Below are 27,509 nucleotides of genomic sequence, written 5' to 3' on the forward strand. Positions count from 1 at the left end.
CAGGCATTAGCAGTAATAATCCTAATACCGGTAATGTTTTTGTTCCTGTAAATGTGAATAAGAACTGTAACGAAATCGCTTAATAATTATATAAATTTATTTGTATAGTAGAGCTCATATTCACATTGAATAACATTATCATTACAAAATTGAAGGTAGTGAATATTTCCCTTTTCTCATGAAATATAAAATATACCAAGTATCTAGGAATATTATACCTTAAACAGTCTAGAGATTAGTTTCTGGCAATATGGCAAAGCAAATATCCTGAAAATCCTTTCAGGTTGAAATACTTAAAAATATGGAGTAGATATATATAGCTGATAGTTTCTTTGTAATGCATAGCTGAACTGGTAAGAAAGTAACATAAATTCTGAGAGACCAGTCTGAGAGCAGGAATCCCAAGGGATGTGTGAAAACTACAACTGCTCTAAGAGTATTTTCCTATCTTGCTAATCTAGACCTTTGGTTCTAATGGCAAACCTTAGTCTGTAGATGATGGGGGATCAAATTGGAGATCTAAAATGAAGCTAGTATTCAAAGGGCTACATTGTTAGTGAAATGGAGAACTAGGAAGAATATAACTCACTTATATGTGGAGGCTCTGACTTTGACTCTGGGTGGAGAGGAGAAAGGGTTTCTCTGAGAGTTTATACATAAACTAGAGGCCCGGTGCATGAAATTTGTGCACGGGGGAGGGTGTGTCCCTCAGTCCAGCCTGCACCCTCTCCAATCTGGGACCCAGGACTGCTGGCTCCCCTCTGCTCACCTGCCTGCCTGATTGCCACTAACTGCTTCTGCCTGCCAGCCTGATCACCCCCTAACCACTCCCCTGCCAGCCTGATAGATGCTTAACTGCTCCCCTGCCAGCCTGATTGCCCCTAACTGACCTCCCCTGCTGGCCTGGTCACCCCTAACTGCCTTCCCCAGCCAGCCTGGTTGCCCCTAACTGCCCTCCCCTGCTGGCCTGGTCACCCCTAACTGCCCTCCCCTGCTGGCCTGGTCACCCTTAACTGCCCTCCCCAGCCAACCTGGTTGCCCTAACTGTCCTCCCCTACAGGTCTGGTCACCCCCAACTGCCCTCCCCTGCAGGCCTGGTCCCACCAACTGCCCTCCCCTGCAGGCCTGGGTCCCTCCCCACAACTGTCCTCCCCTGCAGGTCTGGTCCCCCCCAACTGCCCTCCCCTGCAGGCCTGGGTCCCTACCCCCAACTGTCCTCCCCTGCAGGCCTGGTCCCCCCCAATTGCCCTCCCCTGCAGGCCTTGTCCCCCCCCCCCCAACTGCCCTCCTCTGCAGGCCTGGGTCCCTCCCCGCCCCCCAACTGTCCTCCCTTGCAGGCCTGGTCTCTCCCAATTGCCCTCCCCTGCAGGCCTGGTCCCCCCCAACTGTCCTCCCCTGCAGGCCTGGTCCCCCCCAACTGTCCTCCCCTGCAGGCCTGGTCCCCCCCCAACTGTTCTCCCCTGCAGGCCTGGTCCCCCCCAACTGTCCTCCGCTGCAGGCCTGGGTCCCCCCCAACTGCCCTCCCCTGCTGGCCTGGTCTTCCCCAACTGCCCTGCCCTGCAGGCCTGAGCGCCCCCCCCCCCCAACTTCCCTCCTCTGCCAACCTGGTCCCCCTCAACTGCTCTCCTCTGCTGGCCCAGTCACCCCTAACTGCCCTCCCCTGCAGGCCATCTTGTGTCCATATGGGGGCAGCCATCTTTGACCACATGGGGTGGCCATCTTGTGTGTTGGAGTGATGGTCAATTGGCATATTACTCTTTTATTAGATAGGATCAGCCCTCTTAGAGTTTTGAAATCCAAATTCATACTACCTGGGTGGTCTTAAATCCATGCCAAGAATTCAGATTGGTTCCTTGGTTATTAGTTCTCCAAGTGCTTGTTAGAAGCAAAATACATTCTGTCTCCAGAATAATGTACCTTTAACCCAAGACTAAAAGAATTCCTACAGATAGAGTTCAGCTCACTATCAAAAATCACAAAACACAGGAGAGACCAGGTATTATGAGCATAGTGAATTGACCTGAAGTTGGATTTGAAGATAATATTTAGCATGTAATTCAGGAGATGAAGTGATGGAACATGTAAATAGTTCACTAGAGGTCTGAAAGATTTAGAGAGACTAGGGAAAGGAGCAATTTATGAAGACATAATGATTGAGAGTTCATGACAACTATAGACATGGATCCTTATTTTAGAAGAACCAAGTGTCCCAAGGAGCATAAATACAAAGGGTGTCTATTCCTAGATGAGTCATAGTGAAATTATAAAACACCGAGGAACACAAGAAAAGTCTGAAAAGCAGCCAGAGAGAGAAAAGACAGACTGCCTATAAAGGAACGACAGATTGACAACAGCCAGTGGAATTCAAAACATGATAGAATAATATCTGCCAAGCACAGAGCCAGTCATAATAAGCAGATCCTTTCTGTCCTGTAAGCATAATTTTAGATAGTAATTTTACAGGTAATTTATATATATTACATATTATATTTATTTTATATTAAAAAAACCCAGGTATGGTAGGCAGAATAATGGCTCCCCAAAGATGTCCAGGTCCTAATCCTGGAACATGTGAATATGTCACCTTACATGAAAAGAAGCTTTGCAAATATAATAAAATTAAGAATATCAAAATAGGGAGATTATCTGGGTGGCCCATTGTGATCACAAAGATCCTTGTGGGAGAAAGAGGGAGGCAGGAGACTCAAAGAAGGAGGTCTGATGATAGATGTAGAGATTGGAATGAAGGTGGAAGAAGGCCATGGAGCCAAGGAAAGCAGGTGGCTTCTAGGATCTGGAAAAGGCAAGGAATAGATGCACTCCTGGAGGAACGCAGCCCCAACACTTTGATATTAGTCTACCTGAGATTTCTGACCTCCAAACTATAAGATGGTAAGTGTGTGTTGTTGAAGCCACTGAGTTGTGGTAATTTGTTATAGGAGCGATGGGAAACAAATACAACAGCTTTATTGAGATATCATTTATCAACTTGTTTAAAACATATATTTTTTATTTTTTACATAGAGGAAGGGAAAGAAATAGAGAGTTAGAAACATCGATCAGCTGCCTCCTGCACACCCCACACTGGGAATGTGCCCGCAACCAAGGTACATGCCCTTGACCGGAATCGAACCCGGGACCCTTCAGTCCACAGGGAGATACTCTATCCACTAAGCCAAGCCAGCTACGGCTATCAACTTGTTTAAAGTGTACTATTAAACGTTTGTTTGTTTTAAAATAGAGAGAGAGAGAGAGAGAGAGAGAGAGAGAGAGAGAGAGGAAGAAAGAAAGAAAGAAAGAAAGAAAGAAAGAAAGAAAGAAAGAAAGAAAGAAAGAAAGGAAGAAAGAAAAATATTGATGTGAGAGAGAAATATGGATTGCACCCTGACCAGGGATCGAACCTGCAACCCAGGTATGTGCCCTGACCAGTAATTGAATCCGCAACCTTCTGTTTTACCGACAGCTCTCCAACCAACTGAACCACACCAACTAGGGCTTACATGGTTTTTAGAATATGTATAGTATTGTATAATTGTAAAAAATTTTGAAAGATGCATCAAAAACGTGAAATCGAAAAGAAATGATCTTTGAATCATATGGAGCTCTCCTTACTGTGGTAATTTGAATAAAAAATGCAGCTGTGTTCTGGGAGGTTTGCTGGACGATACTGATGTGTGATTCTAGGACTTGGAAACCCCTGCTTTCCCTTTGTATCTCAGTAGAGTAACTTTTCTTATGACTCGTTTTGCTGCATTTCCCTTGATGGTATATAAAATATGTATTTGCTGGCACTTAAATCAGTTCTTTTTTGTTTTTGTTGTTAATCTTCACCTGAAGATATTTTGAGAGAGAGAGAGAGAGAGAGAGAAACATTGATGTGAGAGACACATCGATTGACTGGTTGCCTCCTGAATGTAACCCGACCAGGGGTGGGGAATGAACCCACAACCCAGGAATGTGCCCTTGATTGGGAATTGAACCTGAGACCCTTTGGTGGGTGGGCCAACGTTCTAATCACTGAGCAACATCGGCCAGGGTGGTTCTTTCTTGATTTTAGGTATCAAACTGATAAACCTTAAATTTTGAATCTGTCACTATGACATCGTACAATACTCTGTACAAGTAATATAAGCTGCTTGATGAATTGGCTCAATAGCCACAACTGAAAAATGACAACACACATGAGACACTAGGTATTATGTGCACAGAGAGCTGATCTGAAGTAAAATCTGAAGACACTATTTTGCATGTAATTCAGGAGATGAAGTGATGTGTTCTTGGGCTGAAGGACTTTGACAGCTTCAAGGTAAAAAGCATGACATGAAATCATGTAAAAATTATTTGACTCACTGGCAGAAAAATCCCCAAGGTTTTTTTGGAAAGCATGAATGGTGCTCCTTAGGCAACTGTGTGTGTGCGCTTGTGTCTGTCTGTTTGTGTATGCACTCTACCTTGTTTATTTAACCCATCATAAATTTTCAGTAGGACTGACTACATAATTTGTGAGGCCAAGTGCAAATGTGGGCTTTTGGCTCAATATTTATTCAGAGTTTTAAGGTGCCGACAGCAGAGCATTATATCGAGCACAGGATCTTTCTGAGAACAGTTCCTACAGTAGGAAGCTGGATGGTCCTCATTAGAACATACCTTCTTTCAGCCCTTCTCCCCAGGGACTGAGGGTAAGGATGAAGAACACCCACTTTCCAGTTTTACCTCTCGTCAGCCTTGTTTCATCCTTTCTGAAAAAAAAAAATTAATTGTAAAATATTGGAAATTTACTATCATAATAATTTTAAGTGTACAGTACGGTGGTATTAAATACATTCATGTTATTGTGCATCTCCATAACTCATCTTGCAAAACTAAAACTCTACCCATTAAACAATAATTCTCTCCCCCCCCCCCCCCCGCCTCCCCAGCACTGGCAACTACCCTTCTACTTTGTGTCTCTACAGGACCTCAAATAAGTGGAATCATACAGTATTTGTCTTTTTGTGACTGGCTTATTTCATTTAACATAATATCCTAGAGGTTCATCCATGTTGTGGCATATGACAGGATTTCCTTCCCTTTGAAAGTTCAATAATGTTCCATTGTATGGATGGACCACACTTTGTTTATGTATTCATCTGTCTATGGATATTTGGGTTTCTATCTTTTTAAAATTAATTTTTAGAGAGAGAGAGGAAAGGGTCGGGGTGGGGAGAGGGAGAGAGAGAAAGAGAGAGAGAGAGAGAAAGAAAGAAAGAAGAAAGAAAGAAAGAAAGAAAGAAAGAAAGAAAGAAAGAAAGAAAGAAAGAAAAAGAGAGACATCGATTTGTTGTTCCACTTATTTATGCATTCACTGGTTGCTTCTTGTATGTGTCCTGACCAGGGATCGAACCCATAATCTTGGCATATGGGGACAATGCTCTAACCAACTGAGCTACCCACCCAGGGCCTTGTTTCTAATTTTCTACTATTGCAAACAATGCCTTTATGAACATGAGTGTACAAATATCTGTTTGAGTTCCTGCTTTCAATTTTTTTGGTTATGTACCAAGAAATGGAATGCTGGATCATGTGCTAGCTGTATTTTTAACTTTTTGAATAACCACCAAACTGTTTGCCACTTGTTTTACATTCCTACCAACAGTGCACTGGTTCCAGTTTGTCCACATCCTCACTAATGGTTGGTTTATTTTCTCTTCTTTTGTTAGTAGCCATACTAATGGGTGTGAAGTGACCTAATCTTGTGGTTTTGATTGCTATTTCCCTACTAATGAGGGATGTTGACCTTTTTGTTTTAAAATTTTTTTTTGAATACTCACAGTGATTCCATCTTCCTTTTTTTTTTTTTTAGGAAAGACATGAAGTTGCTGGAGCAGTCAAGTTCTCTGAAAGGCTCACTGAGCGCAGAACAGCAGCTGTCTCTCATCACTGGTTGCTCAAATATTCAAGAAGCAGTAGAGGGCGCCATGCACATTCAGGTGAGTTAAGGGCCTGTGCTCAATTTCATAAGGGCTAGAAGAGACAAGTCATCCTACCTCCTTGGAAGAACAGGGGAAGATACAAGGCAGTTAAAAGTATGGACCTCTTGTCCTGGTGGGATGGCTCAGCTGGTTGGAGTGTCATCCCGTACACCAAAAGGTTATGGGTTAGATTCCCAGTCAGGGCACATACCTAGGTCGCCAATTTGATCCCTGGGAATCAGCCAATGGATTGTTTTTCTATCTCTCCATTTCTCTCTTTATCAAATCAATTAAAAAACCATATCCTCAAGTGAGGATTAAAAAAAAAGTGTGGACCTCTTGTAACATGAAGGTCAGGATTATGATGATTTTTTTGTTGTTGTTAATCTTCATCCAAGGATACTTTTTTCCATTGAGTTTTTAGAGAGTGGAAAGGAGGAAGGGAGGGAGAAGAGAGAGAGAGAGAGAGAGAGAGAGAGAGAGAGAGAGAGAGAGAGAGATTGGTTGCCTCCCACACATACCCTGACTGGGGCTGTGAATTGAACCTGCAACCCAGGTATAAGTCCTTGACTGGGAATCAAACCCATGACCCTTTGGTACACAGGCTGACCTTCTAACCATCCTCCCACACTGGCCAGGGCAAAATTATGATTTTTGTGATAGGAAACGTTAACATCAAAACATCTTATAGGCTTTAAACTACTGGGATGATATCTTTCAGAGGTGTTAGGATTTTGAGCAAAAATTTTCTGGACAGCTTGTTTTATCTTTCTATTGAATGAGAGATTGTATTCAATTTTTTAAAATAAATTTTTTCCAATTACAGTTTACATTCAGTATTATTTTGTATTAGTTTTAGGTGTATAACATAGCTGAGAATTTGGGAGCAAACCCAGCAGTTTGAGTACACGCGTTTTATGGTCAGCTGCTGCCCTGAGATTCAGGTCAAATACACAAAATCTTAGAATCTCGACTTTGTGGCTCTAAAATTTCTCTGGTTCATTTAACAAATGTGTATCAGTCAGAACATAAGCAGGGGCCTATTTTTCAATTCTTTACCTTTTTCTAATATTTTCATCTCTATTTTATGTGGTGAAAATTGTGTAGCATTGAGGAGGGGTCAGATAGATGCTTCTTTAATTAGTTTCCATATGCCATCTGTTTCACCCTTACTGAGGTGCTGGCAAGCCTGTACAAGGATTTGCTTCTTGAGAGAGCATGGAAGCTTTCTATAATGGTCTCAGCGCAGAAGGCTCTTTACACATGCTTAAGGAACTGTGTGCTTCTTATGCTGATGTTGCTGGAGGAGGAGAAACAATTTATGTCCAACAATCCTCCCCAAACACAGACACGTGGGAGCCGCCTGCATGGAGGCAGTGGTTGAGAACACAGACTTTAAGTCAGGCAACTTTGTACTGAACAGCTGTATGACTTTGGCAAGTTTCTTAATGTACTAGTATGAGCCCACTTCCTCACCTGTGAAATGGGCCTCATACCCCATGCACTGGGTGATTGTGAAGGAACCGTCTGTGCTCATGTCTAAGGGGACCCTAATGTAAGGCAAGGCCCCATTTTTCCAATGAGAAGATTAAAACCATCCTTTTTGGGGTCCATTTGATATGTAATATTTACATGATGAAAATGAATATTATACTTACCCATATATGTGATATGAAATATGAACATGTGAACATGTTTTCCAGAGCACATCTTTGCTTTCCTCTGAGATGTTTTTAAAAATCCATATATGATGATGGCACTGGAAGTTTTATTTTTACTCAACTACGAATTCTCAGACCTATAGGTGTTTTTTTCTCCCTGCAGTGGCATGCTTGAGATTTGTGGTCCCACAACATAACAACTTGCTGTGTTCCTTTTTTTAAAAAGTGATCTTTATAAAGCTTACTTACAAATTTTGCAGCCCAAAAAATAGTAAAGTCATTTCACAGGAATCATTAATATGCTGATGTTAAATTTCTTTGTTTCCTGGTCCGATTTTGAAAACTAGATTCTGTCAGATGGTTTCTACACTACCATGATTGAATTAGTTTAGGTTAATGCTTCTTCCCCAAACAGTATATTATTTTTCAAAAAATGGAGAACCTCCACAATATAACTTTAAAATGACTTGAATATAAAGCTAGTACTTTTATGGAATAATTTTTGGGAAATATTTCAACTTATGCATGTAAAGTGCTTAGCACAGTACTTGGCACATAGAAAATGCTTAATAAATTTATAAAATAAACTTTTATAATATAGCCATTTGTGTACAATTTTGGCAATAAACAAATTATATGGGACAATATATGTTGTTCTATGTATAGTAGGTACTGAAAACTGCTCTTCAAGGCCAGTCTTTGTTGTATGGATTAAGTGCATGTATTTACATGGCATTTACTTGTTGAGTAGCATCTATTGTGCACAATTCTTGAGTCAGGCAGTGTGGGGAGAGGATACTAGAGAAAGATGATGTAAGCTCTATTAGGTTTAATTCCTGTAAGATACTGTGTTCTTTATAAATGGTTTAAAATTTGTTTGAAATTATATTTTTAACTTTGTGAAAGAACAAAAGAAATGGTTTGTACTTCTAGTACCACAAAGAATAACGGGGAAGGAAGCAGTTTGGACCATGAGGATTGGGAAGGGTTAATGAAGGTGGGGTTGGAGCCCACCTTAGCCTTTGACAGTGGATTTTTGGGGTTGAGGCCAGGACAGAGGTGGGGACAGTGTCTCAGAGAGAGGTGAGCAGAGGACTTGAGGTACCTGTGAGTGTGGTCCAGTAAGTGAGTAGAATGGCAGCTGAAAAGGTGGGGAAAGGCTAGGAGGGGTCCTCAAACTTTTTAAACAGGGCGCCAGTTCACTGTCCCTCAGACAGTTGGAGGGCCGGACTGTAGTTTAAAAAAAAAACTATGAACAAATTCCTGTGCACACTGCGGGCCCGGGATGAGTCAGCTGCTAAGCAGGACAGGCAGCAGCACCCGGCGGGCCAGATAAATGTCCTCGGCGGGCCGCATGTGGCCTGCGGGCCGTAGTTTGAGGACGCCTGGGCTAGAGATTAAGTATAGCTAGCCTATTGGGGAATGCTAAGTGCCAACCTAAAGAGTTACTTAGATGTTACAAGTTAATATACATAAAGTGCTTGGCATATAACAGCAGTATTTAAGTGTTTTCTTCAAGAAATGAGGTGTTATTTTTTTATTTTAATTTTAAATTAAATCTTTATTGTTGAATGTATTACATATGTCCCCTATTCCCCCCATTGGCCTGTTCAAGCTGCTCCTATCCCTTGTCCTAGGCCTTCACCACCCTATTCTCTGTGTCCATGGGTTATGCATATATGCATGCAAGTTCTTTGGTTGATTACTTCCCACCCTTCCCCACCTTCCCTCTGAGATGCCCCATTATGTTCCATGCTTCTGTGTCTCTGGATCTATTTTTTGTTCATCAGTTTATTTTGTTCATTAGATTCTCTGACTGACTTATTTCACTTAGCATAATACTCTCCAGGTCCCTCCATGCTGTCTCAAATGGTAAGAGATCCTTCTTTTTCACTGCTGCAGAGTATTCCATGGTACAAATGTACTACAGCTTTTTTATCCACTTGTCTACTGATGGGCACTTAGGCTGTTTCCAAATCTTAGCTATTGTAAATTGTGCTGCTATGAACATAGGGATGCATACGTTCTTTCTGATTGGTGTTTGTGATTTCTTAGGATATATTCCTAAAACTGGGATCACTGGATCAAATGGCAGTTCCTTATTTAATTTTTCATGAAACTCCTTACTACTTTTCATAATGGCTGCAGCAGTCTGCATTCCCACCAGATGTACTAGGGTTCCCATTTCTCTGCATCCTCGCCAGCACTTGTCATTTGTTGATTTGTTGATGGTAGCCATTATGACAGGTGTGAGGTGATACTTCATTGTTGTTTTAATTTCCATCTCTCTGATGATCAGTGACTTTGAGCATTTTTTCATATGTCTTTTGCCCTTCTGTATGTCCACTTTGAGAAGTGTCTATGTAGGTCTTTTGCCCTTTTTTAAATTGGATTGTTTGTCTTCCTTTTGTTAAGTTGTATGAGTTCTGTATGCATTTTGGAAAATAACACCTTACTGGATGTACCTTTGGCAAATATGTTCTCCCATACAGTGGGCTTTCTTGTCATTTTGCTTATGGTTTCTTTTGCTGTGCAGAAGCTTTTTATTTTGATGTTGTTTATTTTCTCCTTAGTTTCCTTTGCCCTAGGAGCTATACCTGTAACATGGTTTCTTCCAGTATTCTTATGGTTTCAAGACTTAACATTTAAGTCTTTTATCCATTTTGAGTTTATTCTTGTGTATGGTGTAAGTTGGTGGTCTAGTTTCATTTTTTTGAATGTATCTGTCCAATTTTCCCAACACCATTTATTGAAGAGAATATCTTGACTCCATTGTATGCCCTTGCCTCCTTTGTCAAATAATTGAGCATAATGGCTTGGGTTGATTTCTGGGTTCTCCATTCTGTTCCATTGATCTATATGCCTTTCTTGCACCAGTACCAGGCTGTTTTGATTACGGTGGCTTTCTGGTATAACTTGAAATCTGGTATTGTGATTCCTCCAACTTTCTTCTTCTTTCCCAAGATTACTGTGGCTATTTGGGATCTTTGTTGGTTCCATATAAATTTGTTCTAGGCCTGTGAAATATGCCATTGGTATTTTAATAGGGATTACATTGAATCTATAGATTGCTTTGGGTAGTATTATGTTGATTTTACCAATCCATGAACACAGTATATTCTTCAGTTGATTATATCTTCCTCTATCTCTTTTTTCAATGTCCTGTAGTTTTTTGAGTACTAGTCTCTTTCCTCCTTGCTTAAGTTTTATTCATAAGTATCTTAATTTTTTGTTGTAATGGTAAATAAGATTGTTTAGTTTCTTTTTCTGAGAATTCATTATTGGTATATAAAAAAGCCATTGATTTTTGGGTGTTGATTTTGTATCCTGCTGCATTGCCATATTCATTTATTAAATCTAGTAGTTTTTTGGTGGACTCTTTAGGTTTTTCTATGTAAAATATCATGTCATATGCGAATAATGAGAGTTTTACTTCTTCCTTTCCAGTTTGGATACCTTTTATTTCTTCTTCTTGTCTGATCACGATGACAAGGACTTCCAGTTACGTTGAATAAGAGTGGTGAAAGTGGACGTCTCTGTCTTGTTCCTGTTCTTAGAGGAAATGGTTTTAGTTTTTGCCCATTGAGTATAATGTTGGCTGTAGGTTTGTCATATATGGCCTTTATTATGTTGAGACTACAGGCCCGGTGCACGAAATTCATGCGGGGGGGGGGGGGGTGTCCCTCAGCCCAGCCTGCACCCTCTCCAATCTGGGACCCATCGAGGGATGTCCAACTGCCCGTTTAAGCCCGATCCTGGTGGGATCGGGCCTAAACGGGCAGTCGGACATCCCTCTCACAATCCAGGACTGCTGGCTCCCAACTGCTCACCTGCCTGCCTTCCTGATTGCCCCTAACTGCTTCTGCCTGCCAGCCTGATTACTCCCTAACCACTCCCCTGCCAGCCTGATTGATGCCTAACTGCTCCCCTGCCAGCCTGTTTTCCCCTAACTGCCCTCCCCTGCAGGCCTGGTCACCTCTAACTGCCCTCCCCTGCAGGCCTCGTCACCCCTAACTGCCCTCCCCTACAGGCGTGGTCCCCCCCAACTGCCCTCCTCTGCAGGCCTGGTCACCCCTAACTGCCCTCCCCTACAGGCGTGGCGCCCCCCCCCCCCCAACTGCTCTCCCCTGCAGGCCTGGGTCCCTCCCAACTTCCCTCCCCTGCAGGCCTGGTCCCTCCCAACTTCCCTCCCCTGCTGGCCATCTTGTGGTGGCCATCTTGTGTCCACATGGGGGCAGGATCTTTGACCACATGGGGGCAGCCATCTTGTGTGTTGGAGTGATGGTCAATCTGCATATTACTCTTTTATTAGATAGGATAGAGGCCTGGTGCACAGGTGGGGGCCAGCTGGTTTGCCCTGAAGGGTGTCCCGGATCAGGGTGGGGGTTCCCTTAAGGAGTGGGGTGGCCTGGGCGAGGGGCCTGTGGTGGTGTGCAGGCTGACCACGCCCCCTGGTGACCCAAGCCGTATCTGTGGTTTATTTATCTTCTACAATTGAAACTTTGTAGCCTGGAGTGGAGCCAAGCCTTCTGCTTGCTCCGTGGCGGCCCCCATTTCTGTTGGGATTCATGTATCTTCTATAATTGAAACTTTGTAGCCTTAAGCAGAGGCCTGGGCTGGCCAGGGTGTGCGGAAAGCTTGGCTTCCTCCATCGCCGTGGGCAACCCTAGCCTCCTGCTCTTTCCAGCTCTATGGCTGCCACCATTTCTGTTTGGGTTTATGTATCTTCTATCATTGAAACTTTGTAGCATTGAGTGGAGGCCTGGGTCGGCAAGGGCAGGCGGAAAGCTTGGCTTCCTCCATTGCCGGGGAAACCCAAGCCTCCCTCCTGCTCTCTGTGGCTGCAGCTATCTTGGTTGGGTTTATTTGCATATCCGCTCCTGATTGGCTGGTGGGCGTGGCTTGTGGGCCTGGCTTGTGGGTGTAGCGGAGTGGTGGTTAATTTGCATATTACTCTTTTATTAGATAGGATATCAAATTAAAAGGTGAGTGTAGCCCTGGCCAGTTTGGCTCAGTGGATAGAGTGTTGGCCTGTAGACTGGGGGGTCCTAGGTTCGATTCCAGTCAAGGGCATGTACCTTGGTTGTGGGCACATCCCCAGTAGGAGGTGTGCAGGAGGCAGCTGATCGATGTTTCTATCTCATCAATGTTTCTAACTCTCTATCCCTCTCCCTTCCTCTCTGTAAAAAAATCAATAAAATATATTTAAAAAAAATAAAAGGTGAGTGAAAATAATCAGAAGAAAAAAATGGGTAAGGGAAGACAATTGAGATTTCATTTTTGTCTGTTGCCTTGACTGATTTTCTTGGGCATGTTTACATATTTCTTTTTTTTTTTTTTTTTTGCCCTTTTATTTTTTTTTAAAATAAATCTTTATTCAGATTATTACAATTATTTCTCCTATTTCCCCCCATAGCTCCCCTCCACCCATTTCCCACCCCACCTTCTGCCCTTACCTCCCCCCCACTGTCCTCATTCATAGGTGTATGATTTTTGTCGTCTCTTCATGAACCCCCCATACCCCTTTCCCCCTGAGAATTATCAGTCCACTCCCTTTCTATGCCCCTGATTCTATTATATTCACCAGATTATTCTGTCCCTCAGGTTTTTAATTCACTTGATTTTTAGGTTCACTTGTTGATAGATATGTATTTGTTGTTCATAATTTTTATCTTTACTTTTTTCTTCTTCCTCTTCTTTAAGAATACCTTTCAGCATTTCATATAATACTGGTTTGGTGGTGATGAACTCCTTTAGCTTTTTCTTGTCTGTGAAACTCTTTATCTGCCCTTCAATTCTGAATGATAGCTTTGCTGGGTAGAGTAATCTTGGTTGTAGGTTCTTGCTATTCATCACATTGAAAATTTCTTGCCACTCCCGTCTGGCCTGCATAGTTTCTGTTGAAAAGTCAGCTGACAGTCGTATGGGTGCTCCCTTGTAGGTAACTAACTGTTTTTCTCTTGCTGCTTTTAAGATTCTCCCTTTGTCTTTTGCTCTTGGCATTTTAATTATGATGTGTCTTGGTGTGGTCCTCTTTGGATTCCTTTTGTTTGGGGTTCTGTGGGCTTCCTGGACTTGTAAGTCTATTTCTTTCACCAGGTGGGGGAAGTTTTCGGTCATTATTTCTTCAAATAGGTTTTCAGTATCTTGCTCTCTCTCTTCTTCTGGCACCCCCATAATTCTGATGTTGGTATGCTTGAAGTTGTCCCAGAGTCTTCTTACACTATCTTCAACTTTTTGGATTTTTTTTTTTGCTTTTTGCTTTTTCAGTTGAGTGTTTTTTGCTTCTTTGTATTTCAATTCTTTGACTTGATTTTTGTGTTCTTCTTGTCTGTTTTTGGGTCTCTGTATAATATTTTTTATTTCAGTCAGTGTATGTTTAATTTCTAGTTGGCCCTTTTTCATATCTTCGAGGGTCTCGTTATATTTATCGGCCTTTTCTAGGATATTCTTAAAAAGCCTTATAACCGTGGTTTTGAATTCTATATCCAGTCGTTTGTTTTCCTCCATTTCTTTCGTTTGTGATCTGATTCTTTGACGCCGCATTTTCACTGCTTCCCTGAGTTGGTAAGGTAGATTTGTGTGCTAGGTTTCCAATATGGCCCAGTGGGTCTGCCTCCCCAGTTAACCTGAGGTGGACACTCTTGGTGCACCCCTTTGTGGACTGTGTGTACAGCCTTGTTGTAATTAAGTCTTTATTGTTGTTGGTATCACTGGGAAGAATTGACCTCCAGGCCAGTTGGCTGTAAGGATCAGCTGTGTCTATGCTGGGAGAAGTTCGGTGCTGGAGACAGCCTTATAGGATTAGACTTGCCAAGTTGCAATAGCCTCTGTGCTCAGCTTGGATGGGATGGAGTCTCAGTCTTGGCTTCCCCTCAGCCTTGCCCTTGCGCGCACGTGCGTGCCTTCAGACCTCTGCCTTCCCGGCTCCCGAGTCTCCGTCCGAGAGTCCAGACTCCCCCCACAAGAGCGTGGGTCCCCAGGGGCTCGCCCAGAACTGGGGTTCAGTGCAGTCAGAACTGGGGTTCAGTGCGGTCGGGGGCTTCCTTCCCCCTTCCGCCAGAGAAAGTCAGCCAGGCTCTCAGCCACCCTTCCTCTCTGCGCGCACAAAGCCCCTTTGCCGTACCTCCAATTCTCTGTGAGCTTTTCTCTTTCCTTCTAGTTGTAGAATTTTCACTCAGCCAGCTTTCCTGTGGTTCTGGATGGTGTCCGTTCTGTCTTTTAGTTGTAGTTTTGAAATTGTTGTGCGAGGCAGCAGTTTAGGTGTTTACCTATGCCGCCATCTTGGTTTCCTCTACATATTTCTTTATATGACATGCAGCAAATTTGATTTTCCAAATTTTGCAACTAATGCATATTAATTTCACCTTGTTTACCAAATAAATAAGCAAATAAAATTCCCAAATCAAAGCCTGATTAATGCTATACCATGTGGTTGTTAAATTTTATTAGGCTTCTAACAATTCAGGAATGTTAAAAATATATTTTAAAGAAAAATAAAGTTTAGGAAAATACTGATTAGGTCCACTATTCAAAAAATGTTTTAATAGTTTTGTGTGTTTGTACTTCTTTCCATTTCTTCTATTTATTTTCTGTCTTTCTCTAACATAGTTGACAAGTAAAATACTACTGTTTCAATAAAAATCTATCTTGATACAAAATACTACTTAAACAGTAGTATTTTGTATCAAGATAGATTTTTATTTAAAACTAAGAATATTTCTTACAGCACTATTTGCCCAGGACTCTGTCAGATAGAAGTATAATTTTTAGAGTGAAACAGTTGTTATGTATATTATGTGATGTTTAACCTAAGAATGACATTAAAGCTGAAGGATCAGAAGGCCATGGTCACCTGTTGTGCATCTACTCACCAGGCCTTGTTACGCTTCTTCATCTTAGTGTCCAGAGACTTCTTCGTAGCTGTACTTCCTTGTCAACTCTTGGAACTCCTTTTTACGTTTTATAAAAGGAAAAATTCTCATTGTAGAAAAATTAATCTAGGCTCTTTGAACACATTTTTAAAATAAAAATAAAAGTATCATTACTTTAGGGAATTATTCAAAAGAAGAAGGCAGAGCTTGCGAGTTAACAAGTGAATAAAACCACATTGCTGCCACTGTTCTCTAATGACAAACAACCCAATTATAGATGTTGCTGTGTCCCCAAGGGTGAAAGTCCCAGAAATATGAGTGTAAATCTCCATGATGGATTTTTTTTCCTACCCAAACCCCAGTGGGCAGGAGCATGGGTCAGAGTTTCCTAATTCTCTGCTGAAAGGTCAGAGTGTGCAAGAATGAAACCTGAATTGCTAGAACTTAGTGTAATTTAGAGATCAAATCTTGCTTGGCAAGAAAAGCTACTACTCTGGAAAAATAACTTTATTCTGAAAAAGCCTGTCTAAAGCATTGACTCTTAAAGAGCATTAAGGCTCATTAGCTATGGTTCAGAGGTTTTATCTAATCTCTGGAATTTAAGACTTGAGACTGAGGTAGCTGGTAGAAGCCGTGGAATGAGTTATAGAATTATGAAGTTTAAGTGGAATTTCCTAACACAAAAATCAAGACAACAGCTGAAATATAGAAGTAAAAATTATATTATCGATGCAGATGATCAGAATTTGCACTTTATCTTTAAAATTTAAAAAATGCTAGTCATTTTGATAAGGACATTCAGATTTTGTTAGTAATTACAAGAAGCAGTGTTTATTAATCTTTCTTTCTTTATTATTATTTTTATTTCAGAGGGGAAGGGAGAAGGAGCGAGAGATGGAAACACCAATGATGAGAGAGAATCATTGATTGGCTGCCCCCTGCACACACCCCCATTGAGGATCGAGCCCACAACCTGGGCATATGCCCTGACTAGGAATTTTGAGCTGTGACCTCCTGGTTCATGGGAATACTAACATTTTTAGATTTTACTTTTTATTTTTATTTATTTCTTCTTTTAATCCTCACCTGAGGCTATTTTTCATTGATTTTTTTTATTTTTTATTTTTTTTTTGAGAGAGTGAAAGGGAGAGGAAGAGACAAAGAGAGAGAAAAATTGGTGTAAGAGAGACACATTGGTTGCCTCCTGTGCAGGCCCAGATAGAGCCTGCAACCGAGGTACGTGCCCTTGACTGTAATCAAACCTGTGACCCTTCAGTCAACAGGCCAAGGCTCTATCCACTGAGCAACTGGCTAGGGCTAGACTTTACATTTTAGACTTTATGTTTCCTTAAAGGATGGGAGCTTGGTGGAATTTTGTTTTGGTTCACTGAGGCTCCAAGTAATCCTTTTGGTAGTATGGAGGTATGGGTGGAGGTGAGGGATGTAGTAGCAAAGGGCATGTGGGATGCCAACCTTGAGAATATATAGGAGTGTGCATTGAAACTTGAATTTCAGTTTTCCTGTTTCATGTTTTTTAAAAAAAATTCTAAAATCAAATTTGCTGAGGTATAATTTACATACAATAAAATTCACCAATTTTAGTGTTTAGTGCTAAGTGTTTTGACAAATGCATGCAATCCAGGCACCACCATCACTTTCAAGCTTTACAACATTCCCATTATCCATTGTGTGCCCTCAGTCCCCTTTACAATTAATGTCCTCTCCTGCTTCCCCAGGCCCTGTCTACTCCCAGTATGTTTTTGTCCCCATAGTTTTTCCTTTTTCATAATATATATAAAATAGAAAAATATGCAAATTAGCCTGGATGCCGTAACGTGACCACAGAACAGCAGGGACCTGAGCAGCCACAGGCTCCCAGCACCGCCAGCCCCCGAGCGAGCAGCCAGCACACCCTCAGGCCTGGAATAATGATGCATTCACAACGAGCCCAGAGCCACTGCACTGGGGGCTGCACATCATGGGGGCTGTGGATGGGGGAGCTGCAGATTCGGGGGAGCTGCAGATCAGGGGGCTATGGACCAGGGGGGCTGTGGACCAGGGGGGCTCCAGATGAGGGGGACTGTGAATCAGGGAGCTGCAGATCAGGGGGGCTGTGGATCAGGTGGGCTGTAGATCAGGGGGCTGCGGCACTGGGGACCCCAGCTCCGAGCCCAGAGCCTGGCCTCAGGGCTGCAGCTGTGGCTGCGCTGCCCAGCGGGGAGCCCCACAATCTGCCCCCACAGACTCAGGAGAGCCAATGGATCCATGGGGATGGCCAGGAAGAGGCCTCACCTGTCACCCTTTACTCCGTGAGGAGGGCCACGTGGATGGGAGTTGGGGGCCACACCATGACCAGTGATCAATGTTTGAAGAGGGAGCCTTCAGCCCCGTGAACTTTCTCACCCAACGAAGCTCTGGCTCCTCCCTGTACTCGGGCCCTGCCAGAGGACTGTGCCGGGCCCACCTGGCCACTGCCCACACCCACTGGTGTCTGCAGTCCCACGTGGTACCGTGAACTGTGTCTGAGCCACTCTGAGGTGGAGCCCACATTTTCATTTTTGCTGATTGGACCTTTGCCTTCTGAGGCGTAGAAGCCAGGACGGTGGGCGCAGTGGAGCCCGCAGACGGGCACCCAGGAGCTCCTCGACTCGGATGGCTTCATTCAGAGAAGGCCTTTCCCCCACCCCATCGCTCCCCGGCCACCGTTCACCTCGGCCTGGGGGGAGCAGCACAGTCACTGCGACAGGCACGGCCCCAAAGCTGCTCCTGAACCTCGCTCTTCCCCCCTCGGCTCCCAAAGCCCAACGCAACCCGTGGCCAGCCCCGCAGAGGATTGGCTGGTGCCCCCAGCGCCCTCCCCGGGCCCTCCCCAGTACCAGACAGGACCAGGCAGCAGGGGGGTGAGGTTGGCCTGGGACAGACTTAGCCCCTGCAAGCTGTGTCACAGCGGATCCTGAGCAGCGAGAACTTACCAATAGGGATGTTTGTGCAGACATTTTAAACAACTTCCACTTTTAAAACTGAATTCAAAAGCATAGATTGTTGCTCTAGAGAGCAGTGCTTCGGCGGACCCCGAGGTCACCTTGGAGGCTAGAACCAAAAGTTACATGATAGCAAGTGTTGGCGAGGATGTGGACAAATCCCAGCCCTCACACACTGCTGTCGGAATGGAAATGGTGCGGCCGCTCCTCAAATGATTAGTATCAGTCACATAGGACCCTGCAACCCGCCACTCCGAGGTACACACCCAATGAGGCAGCCGGTCACAAAACGCCCATTGTGTATGGTCCCATTCCCATAAAATGTCTGAAACAGCACTGTGCAGATGGCTGGGTGGGGCAGGCAGCTACATGGGGAAGGTGGCACGGGGTTTCTTCTAGAAGCAATACAATGTTCTAAAAGTGACTGGGGGTTCCCTGGCTGGTTTGGCTCAGTGGATAGAGTGTCAGCCTGCAGACTGCAGGGTCCCAAGCTCAATTCTGGTCAAGGGCACATGCCCGGGTTGCGGGCTTGATCCCCAGTAGGGTGCGTGCAGGAGGCAGCTGATCCATGATTCTCTATCATTGATGTTTCTCTCTCCCCATCTCCCTTCATCTGAAATATAGGAGATATATATGTGTGTGTGTGTGTGTATATGTGTGTGTGTGTGTGTGTGTGTATGTGTGTGTGTATATATATATATATATATATATATATATATATATATATATATATATATATAAAAGGCTAACATGCAAATTGACCGAATGCCGGAAGGATTGGTCGCTATGACGCACACTGACCACCAGGGGGCAGATGCTCAATGCAGGACATGCCCCCTGGTGGTCAGTGCACTCCCACAGGGGGAGTGCCACTCAGTCAGAGCCGGGCTCACTGCTGGTGAGTGCAGCGGTGGTGGCGGAAGCCTCTTCTGCCTCTGTGGCAGCGCTAAGGATGTCCATCTGCTAGCTTAGCCATCAGTCAGACATCCCTTGAAGGCTGCCAGACTGCAAGAGGATGCAGGTTAGGCTAAGGGACCCCCCCACCTGAGTGCACGAATTTTGTGCACCGGGCCTCTAGTATACTAATAAAAGGGTAATATGCTAATTAGACTGGGAACCTTCCAGGAGACCTTCTGGACAAAGCCATGGTGGCAGGGCCGAGGCAGAGGCGGTTAGGGGCGATCAGGCCAGGAAGGGAGGGCAGTTGGGGGCAAGCAGGCCAGCAGTGGGGGGCCGTTGGGGGCAAGCAGGCCGGCGGGGGGGGCAGTTGGGGGCGAGCAGGCTGGCAAGGGGGGGCAGTTGGGGGCGAGAAGGCCAGTTGGGGGCGAGAAAGCCAGTGGGGGGGGCAGTTGGGGGGGAGAAGGCCAGTGGGGGGGGCAGTTGGGGGTGAGAAGGCCAGCAGGCAGAGTGGTTAGGGGCGATCAGGCAGGCAGGCAGGTGAGCAGTTAGGAGCCAGCAGTCCCGGATTGCGAGAGGGATGTCCTACTGCTGGTTTAGGCCTGATCCCACAGGGCCTAAACCGACAGTCAGACATCCCCCAAGAGGTCCCAGATTGGAGAAGGTGCAGGCCGGGCTGAGGGACTCCCCCTCACCCGTGCATGAATTTTATGCATTGGGCCACTAGTGTTACATAATATGGAATTATGCCATATGCAGTCTTTGAGTTTGACTTCTTTCATAGAGTAAAATGAATTTTAGGTGCATATATGTTGTGGTTATCAGTAATTTGTTTCTTTTTATTAATGAGGAGTATTCCACAGTTTGTCTTATCCATTCACCAGTTGAAGAACATTTGCGTTGTTCCCAATTTTTAGCAATTATGAATAAAGCTGGTGTAAACATTTGTGCACACATTTTTATAAATGAACATTTATTTTTATTTCTTTTGTGTAAATGCCTAGGAGTGGAATTATGATGTGTCTCAGTGTGGGTCTTTTCAGGTTCATCTTGTTTGTGACTCTCTGTGCTTGTGTGACTTTTTTCTTCCCCACATCAGGGAAGTTTTGTGATATTATTTCTTCAAATAGGTTTTCTAACCCTTGTTCCTCTTCCTGTTGTTCTGGCACCCCTATTATTCACATGTTGCTTCATTTCATGTTGTCCCATAGCTGACTTAGGTTCTCCTCCTATCTTTTAATTTTTTTCTCCAATTGCAGTTCAGTTTGGGTGTGTTTTGCTTCCCTGTCTTCTAATTTGCTAATTTGGTCCTCTGCTTCTCCTAGTCTACTGTTGAAATTTTCCATGGTGTTTTTTATTGTAGCTATATCACTCTTCATTTCTTCTTGATTCTTACATAAGTTGTTGATTTTTTCATCCATACAGTTTATGAACTATATAACCCTTATTCTGAATTCTTTTTCTGACATATTGTATGCCTCTGTTTCACTTAGCTGCTTTTCTGATGCTTCCTCCTTTTCTTTCCTTTGGGGATATCTTTGTCTACCCATTTTTTTTTTTTTTAATCTCATCAATGGATCTAGATGTCGAGTCATGCAGGGGCTGCTCCTTGGGTGACAGTGGCTCCTCGGGCTGAGGTTGGTCCTCTTGTGTTTGTGGCAGTGGCTGCTCCTCAGTTGGTAGTGGCTTCTCTGGTGGGTGCTGTTCGCAGCAGTGGTGACTCCTCTGGCTAGTGGGAGGAGGCTGCTCACACAGCTGCTGCTCCACAGATTGGGGTAGGCTGATCACGAGGCTGTTGCTCCTTGGACGGGGGCAGGCTGCTTGTGTGGCTGCTGTTCCTCGTATAGGGGTGGACTGCTCAGGTGGCTGCTGATCCTTAGATGGGGGCTGGCTGCACGTGGCTGCTGCTCAGATGGGGTGGGCTGCTTGTAAGGCTGCTGCTCCTTAGATAGGGGCAGGTTGCTCATAGGGCTGCTGCTTCTCATATGGGGGCGGGGTGCTCTGCAGCTGCTGCTCCTGGTACGGGGGCGGGCTGTTCACATGGCTGCTGCTCCTTGGATGCGGTATGTGCTGCTTGCGTAGCTGCTGCTGCTCGGATGGGAGTGAGCTGCATATGCTGCTGCTGCTCCTTGGACAGGGGCAGGCTGCTCACCTGGCTGCTGCTTGTCAGACGGGTGCGGCCTGCATGTGGCTGCTGCTCCTTGGACCAGTGCGGGCTGTGCAGGGCTGCTGCTCCTCGCACATGGGCGGTCTGCTCGTGTGGCTCCTGCTCCTTGGACCAGAGCGGTTGCTTGGGCGGCTGCTACTCCTCGAATGGGGGCGGGCTGCTTGCAGTGCTGCTGCTCCTCGGATGCGGAGAGGCTGCTCGGGCGGCTGCTGCTCCTTGGATGGGGACAGGCTGCTCGTGCGGCTGCTGCTCCTTGGATGGGTGCAGGGTGCGGGCTGTGTGCAGCTGCTGCTCTTTGAACGGGGGCGGGCTGCGCGGGGCTGCTGCTCCTCCGTTGTGGGTGGGCTTCTCGTGTGGCTGCTGCTCCTCGGACGGGGGCGGGCTGCTTGCGATGCTGCTGCTCCTTGGACAGGAGTGGGCTGCTCATGTATCTGCTGCTCGCATGGTTGCAGTGCCCTGGGCTTTCTCCAGGGGTCCTCTGCCCTTCCCAGCTGCAAATTGTCTCACCAGTTGAGTCTCATTTGCCAATTCAGGGTGGATGTTATTTGTATCTGCTCCGGGACAAGGCTTGGGACACGTCTGTCTATTCCGTCACCATTCAGTTGTTTTTATGTCCCATTCTCTCTTCTCCTTCTAAAAATGCCATAATGCATATATTGATTCACATAATGGTTTCCCATAATTCCTTTAACTTTCTTTAATTTGTTCTTTTTTCTTTTTATTCCTCTGACTTAATAATTTCAAATGACTTGTCTTCAAGTTTGCTGATTCTTTCTCCTGCTTGGTCACGTCTGTTGATCCTCTCTAGTGAATTTTTCAATTCAGTTATTGTATTCATCAGCTCCTGAATTTGTTTCTGTCTCTTCATTGATAGTCTCATTTTGTTCATGCATTGTTTCCCTGATTTTGTTCAGTTGTCTGTCTGTGTTTTCTTATATCACATTGAGCTTACTAAGATGATAATTTTGAATTCATAGCTCTTCATTTCTTTAAGGGCCAATTTCTGGAAATTAATTTTATTTCTTTAATTGGTTCATGTTTTCTTGTTTCTTTATGTGCCTTGCTATTTTTTACTGTTATTTGTGCATTAAAAATAAAACCAGGCTCCTCTCCTAGTCCTTATGGACTGGCTTCAGATAAAGGAAGACTTTCTCTGATCAGCCTGGGTAGTGATTCTTAGGGTTGTTGGTGGTGGTATTGATCCTTTTCTGGGGATGTGTCTTCTCTGGTCTTGTGCATGTAATTTCACAGTTAGAGAGGTTTGATGATTTCTTTTTCAGGAGACTGTCATCTCTTGCTTATCTAGTGGGTGTCTGTTAGTACTGCAGGTTCTCTGACATCACAGTAAGCTGCTGAGCTCATTAGCCCCTAAGCATTCAAAATATGCCAGTTCCTTATCAGTGCTGAGTCAGGTAAGACAGGAACCAGTTCCTTAGGCACTCTCCCAAAAGCTGGGATATTGGATGTGCATTCTACTCTTCTCTTTCCCTCCCAAGGGAAAAGCCATGATTTGGATGTGTTTTCCTGATTAACTGAGCTGTACTGGCTTAGGCGAAGGGCTATTGTGGATGAAATGCAGTAGTTTTTCTTACTCATTTCAGGGTACTTGTTCTTGGCTTTGTGTTCACCTGGGGCACTTACTTACCTGGGTTTACTGCGACTTCCTCACTGGTTTCTGGATTTGTCATAAAGGCTTTTTGGACTGTATATTGTTAAGTTTTTGTCTCTGTGGGGGATTGAGGTGTGGGGCTTCCTATTCCATCATCTTGGTGATACCCCTTTATAAGTTTTATAACAAAAGAATCAGATATTGGTAACAGAAGGCACCATATTCTACAGCTCTAAGTGAATCCATTTGTCCACATCCAGGTCCCATGCTCTTTCTCTACAGATATTCCCGAGCCAATGGAATGCAGTCAATGAAAATCAAGTATCATTTAGAAAACAATGATCTTTGCTATTAAAAATGAAACTTGGTTGATAAGTCCCTCTATATCATATTTTGAGTTACCTTTTCAATGACAGGTTCATTAAAATTGGAATTAAAATTATCAGCCCCTTTCTGGCTCTTGGTGATGTATTACTAAGTGACATTGTAAATCCCTATGGCAACCTATGAAGACAATTTGATTCTAAGCCTGCTAGTATTTGCTATAAGATCTTTAAAATGTTTATTAAATTGATAAGTGAAAACAGATACTTCATTATCCAAATTTGTAACAACAAACATATAATTGTCCAACATTGACATTCTTAATTTGGTTTCTAAAATTACTGTAAAACTGAATGAGTGACCATACTTTCCCCTAAGCTTAAAGAAAGTAGGAGCTCAAATCTCTGTTTAAAAGGACACTGCACGGCTCTTTGGAAAGATGGGATGATATGATAAAAACTGGAGAATTGACATAGTATTGATTATATGTACTATAGATAGAAACAGAAATGTACCTATTTATCCATCTATATCTAAACCTATGTTTTCATAGATAGAAACATAATTGTCCCTTTGCTTTAGAAGTAGTAGGCTGTTAAATTAATGCCCAAAGTCAAAATAAGCAAATGTCTAATATAAACATTTTTTATTTTATGAAATACAATAAATGGAATATAAAATACCAACTAACTAAATAATTTTTTGATGTTATCATTCAGTTAAAAACATGATCAGTCCATTTAAAAGTAGCCCTGGCATGCATATCTAATGCTTGGAAAATAGTAAATACTTTAGCAATTAAAATACTAGCCTCTAATTATTTTCCCCAAAGTGTTTTCACTTTTTGCTTTGGTGGTGGATGGCCATTATTTATTAAAAACATCAGCTACTACATGTGATGCAGAACACATCATATGCAGAGGTCTCCTTTTGTAAGAGGTATAACAGAATGCATATGAGGGACTATGTCAGGGAGCTTATATTAATAAAAATAAGGAACACCTGGGGAAAACTCCATGGGTAAAAGTCCAGGGACCCCAGCATTCAGGACTGAGTGCTATGGAAAGCATCCCATGATTGTTTTTGTCTTGTAGCTCTCGGCTCTCCTAATGCTGGCCCAGTGACACGGGCACCCTGGGATTCGTATCTGCTGACTCTAAATCTCTATGGTTATGTTTATTTTCATTTGAAAGTCAATATTCAGAGACTTGTTGCCCAGTATATCTGTTTGAACACAGGGGTGGGGTGGAGCAGGGGGAGAAATCAAAAGCTTCTTTGAAGCTGGTGACTTTCACCTTTTAGGAGTTGGGTTGTTTAGGAGTTGCTGTGTCAGTCCCTGTTACCTGGGGAGAGCTTCCTATCACTCAGAAGCCCTGGTTGTTAGCCAGCATCAGATTGCACATTGTATGAAGGAATGCATCTTGGACTCTTGAGTGGCTGTTCCTGTTGTTTTGGCTGAGGAGGCAGCTACTGTCTGTTCCTTTTGTCTAATGATAAATGTTGTACGTGAGGGTGGAAGGAATGATGTACTTGCCTGCTTTAGCATTTGCAAAGTGTGTGCTTGGACCAGGATGAGGTGCTGATGGCCTTCCTGGACAATGCCTGTTTGCCTTACATCTTTCACACTTACTGAGGAAGTTTATACAAGCCTTTACTTAATAGGGTCTCTTCCTGCTATTTACTCATACCTTACATGGACGTGTCCTGGGGCTTTTTACATTTTCTTGCTTTGTTTACAAGTTTAAATGAATAAGTAACTACCTGTTGTGCCACATAAGTTGGTAGGTGGTGGGTGGGACTCTTACCCCTCCAAGGGTCCTGGGTTTTCCCTCATGACTGTACACATTGTCCCAAGCAAGCCCTAGAACACCTGGGGACCCCAAGGCCAGCTTGGATCTTCTTTCCTCTTGGCCAGAGATCACTGCTAATGGTAAGTGCTGTGTGCCAACTCCTTACCATTTACTAGATCCTGTGCCCTGTACTTTATCCATAATGGTTCTGTTCATACCCAAAATGACTCTGAGAGGTGGGTACTACTATCTATTATAGTATTTATTCTTACCTTGTTCCTCTCACTTTCCCCTGTATCCCCATCACTGTAATCTCCCCACCCCCAGGTAATTTTGGTTGTTTTATTTACTGTTGTGTCCCCAGCACCTAAACCAGCCTTGGGCAAACTACAGCCCGCGGGCCGGATCCGGCTGTTCTATCCGGTTCTCTTGCTCTCCCCTCCGCTCCTTTACTTTGAATTTATATTAGTTCACACAAACACTCCATCCATGCTTTTGTTCCGGCCCTCCGGTCCAGTTTAAGAACCCATTGTGGCCCTCGAGTCAAAAAGTTTGCCCACCCCTGACCTAAACAGTGTCTGGCACATAGCATGAACTTGGTATTAACATTTGCTGATGACTGAGTGGTGATGTGTTTACAGATGAGACATTAATGACCTTGCTGAAGACGCCACAGGCAGTAAGTGGTAAAGATAACACTTGATTCAGGTCCTTTGTAACCTTCATGCTCTACAACCCTTCCACGGGAAGGAGGGACACAAGGGAGTGCAGGGGGGCCTGGCATATGGAAGAGCCTTTTCCTGGTACCCTATGCCATTCATTTTGGCCTCTGCCTTCTCCTTGTCTGGATCTCTGCCCTTCCCCATTCACTTAGCCCACTGTAGACCATTCTGTCGGCTAGACAGAAATTTCTACTTTGCTATATTGGAAGTAGGTGCAGTGAGAGGACTTCGCTGCCTCCTGCTTCTTTTATTGTGGACCTGGGAGAAGGGATACTGAGCTTTGGCCTGAAGGAGGAGGCTTAATATCTGTCTCATTGCACAAAGACCCAGGTTATAAGAAGCTGGAGAAGACAAAACAGGAGTTCTGAGCTGGCTTGGCTCTGAGGCAAGGTGGCCTTATCCCTGATCTTTCAGGAGATGAGTAAGAAAACTGCCCCAAAATTGAGAGGATCAAGATTGCCAACCCACCTCTTCCTTTTACTGAAAGTAAAGGATGTTAGGGCAAGACTAGGCAGGAACCTACTAGATGAGGGGAAAGGCAGGAGAGGATTTCTACAGAAGATCTTTTGGGGCTGGGGTGTTGGCTGTGAGGAACTTGGGAGGGGAGAGGAGGGTTTTTGTGTTTCTTGTGGGCACCGCTGAGCAGCAGCTCCTTGTGGTCTAATCAAGGGGGTCAAGAGTGCTACTTATTTCTTCCCAAGTGTCTCTTCTCCCTCATTCTTTCTTCTAGCTAACCCTTGAAAGTTGGTTTGGCTATGGGAAAATATTGCGAATGACAGTCACTGTCACTTTACATGAATGGAATTCCATGCAGGAATTTTTCATATTGTCAAATATGGACGGGGCTAGCTTTTGGTTAGTGTTTTGATTGCAGCGCAAAACTTTTCATGTTTTTAGCTTTATTAACTCATCACTTGTGGAACATGGCTCTCTCTTCATAACTCAGAAATTAGAAGAAAGATTACATCCCATTTCCTGAGCATAACCTGGGGAGGGAGCAGGGCAGGTTGCCCTGTGAGGCTACTTGCTGTCAAGACCAATGTGGGACTTGAAATATGCTCCGAGATAACTAGTGAGAACCTTAAAGTTGCTATTATGGCTGAAAGTGTAATGAAATATGGAAAATATGCCTTAAAACTCCCACTGTTGTGTGCATTTCAATGGAGCAGTTTTCAGTAGTTGTAGTCGAGGTCTAACTGCTGTTCTTATAGAATTCATGATCATATATACACGCTTCTCTGCTTGTACCCAGATATTTCTATTAAATGCCTGCTATCTCTCTACTCATAAGTAGGGAATCCCTTTCTTTAGAGATTAAGAAATGGAAGCTGATGCCCAGCCAGTGTGGCTCAGTGGTTGAGCATTGAGCTATAAACCAAGAGGTCATGGTTCGATTCCCGGTCAGGGAACATGACTGATCCCCAGTGGGGGGGCATGTAAGAGGCAGCCATATAGACCAATGGACAGAATAGAGAACCCAGAAATTGACCCAAGCCATTATGCTCAACTAATATTTGACAAAGGAGGCAAGAG

The 27,509-nt window shown here is 43.9% G+C and overlaps 1 protein-coding gene across 7 annotated transcripts in view; it reads left to right on the plus strand.

Moving 5' to 3' along the window:
* Positions 1-27,509, plus strand: part of CRYL1 (crystallin lambda 1) — a 248,069-nt gene that overhangs the window by 52,736 nt on the left and 167,824 nt on the right. For 5 of the 7 annotated variants that reach the window (XM_080662129.1, XM_080662128.1, XM_080662133.1 and 2 more), the window contains one exon: positions 5,843-5,969. In XM_080662129.1, coding sequence (XP_080518255.1) covers positions 5,843-5,969 — 127 coding nt within the window. Of the gene's footprint in view, positions 1-4,258; positions 4,307-5,842; positions 5,970-27,509 lie in introns of all 7 variants that reach the window. The other 2 variants (XM_080662131.1, XM_080662132.1) reach the window with 1 other exon arrangement.

This window comes from Plecotus auritus (genome assembly GCF_963455305.1).
Source record: "Plecotus auritus genome assembly, chromosome: 3".
In the NCBI taxonomy this organism is placed as follows: Eukaryota; Metazoa; Chordata; class Mammalia; order Chiroptera; family Vespertilionidae; genus Plecotus; species Plecotus auritus.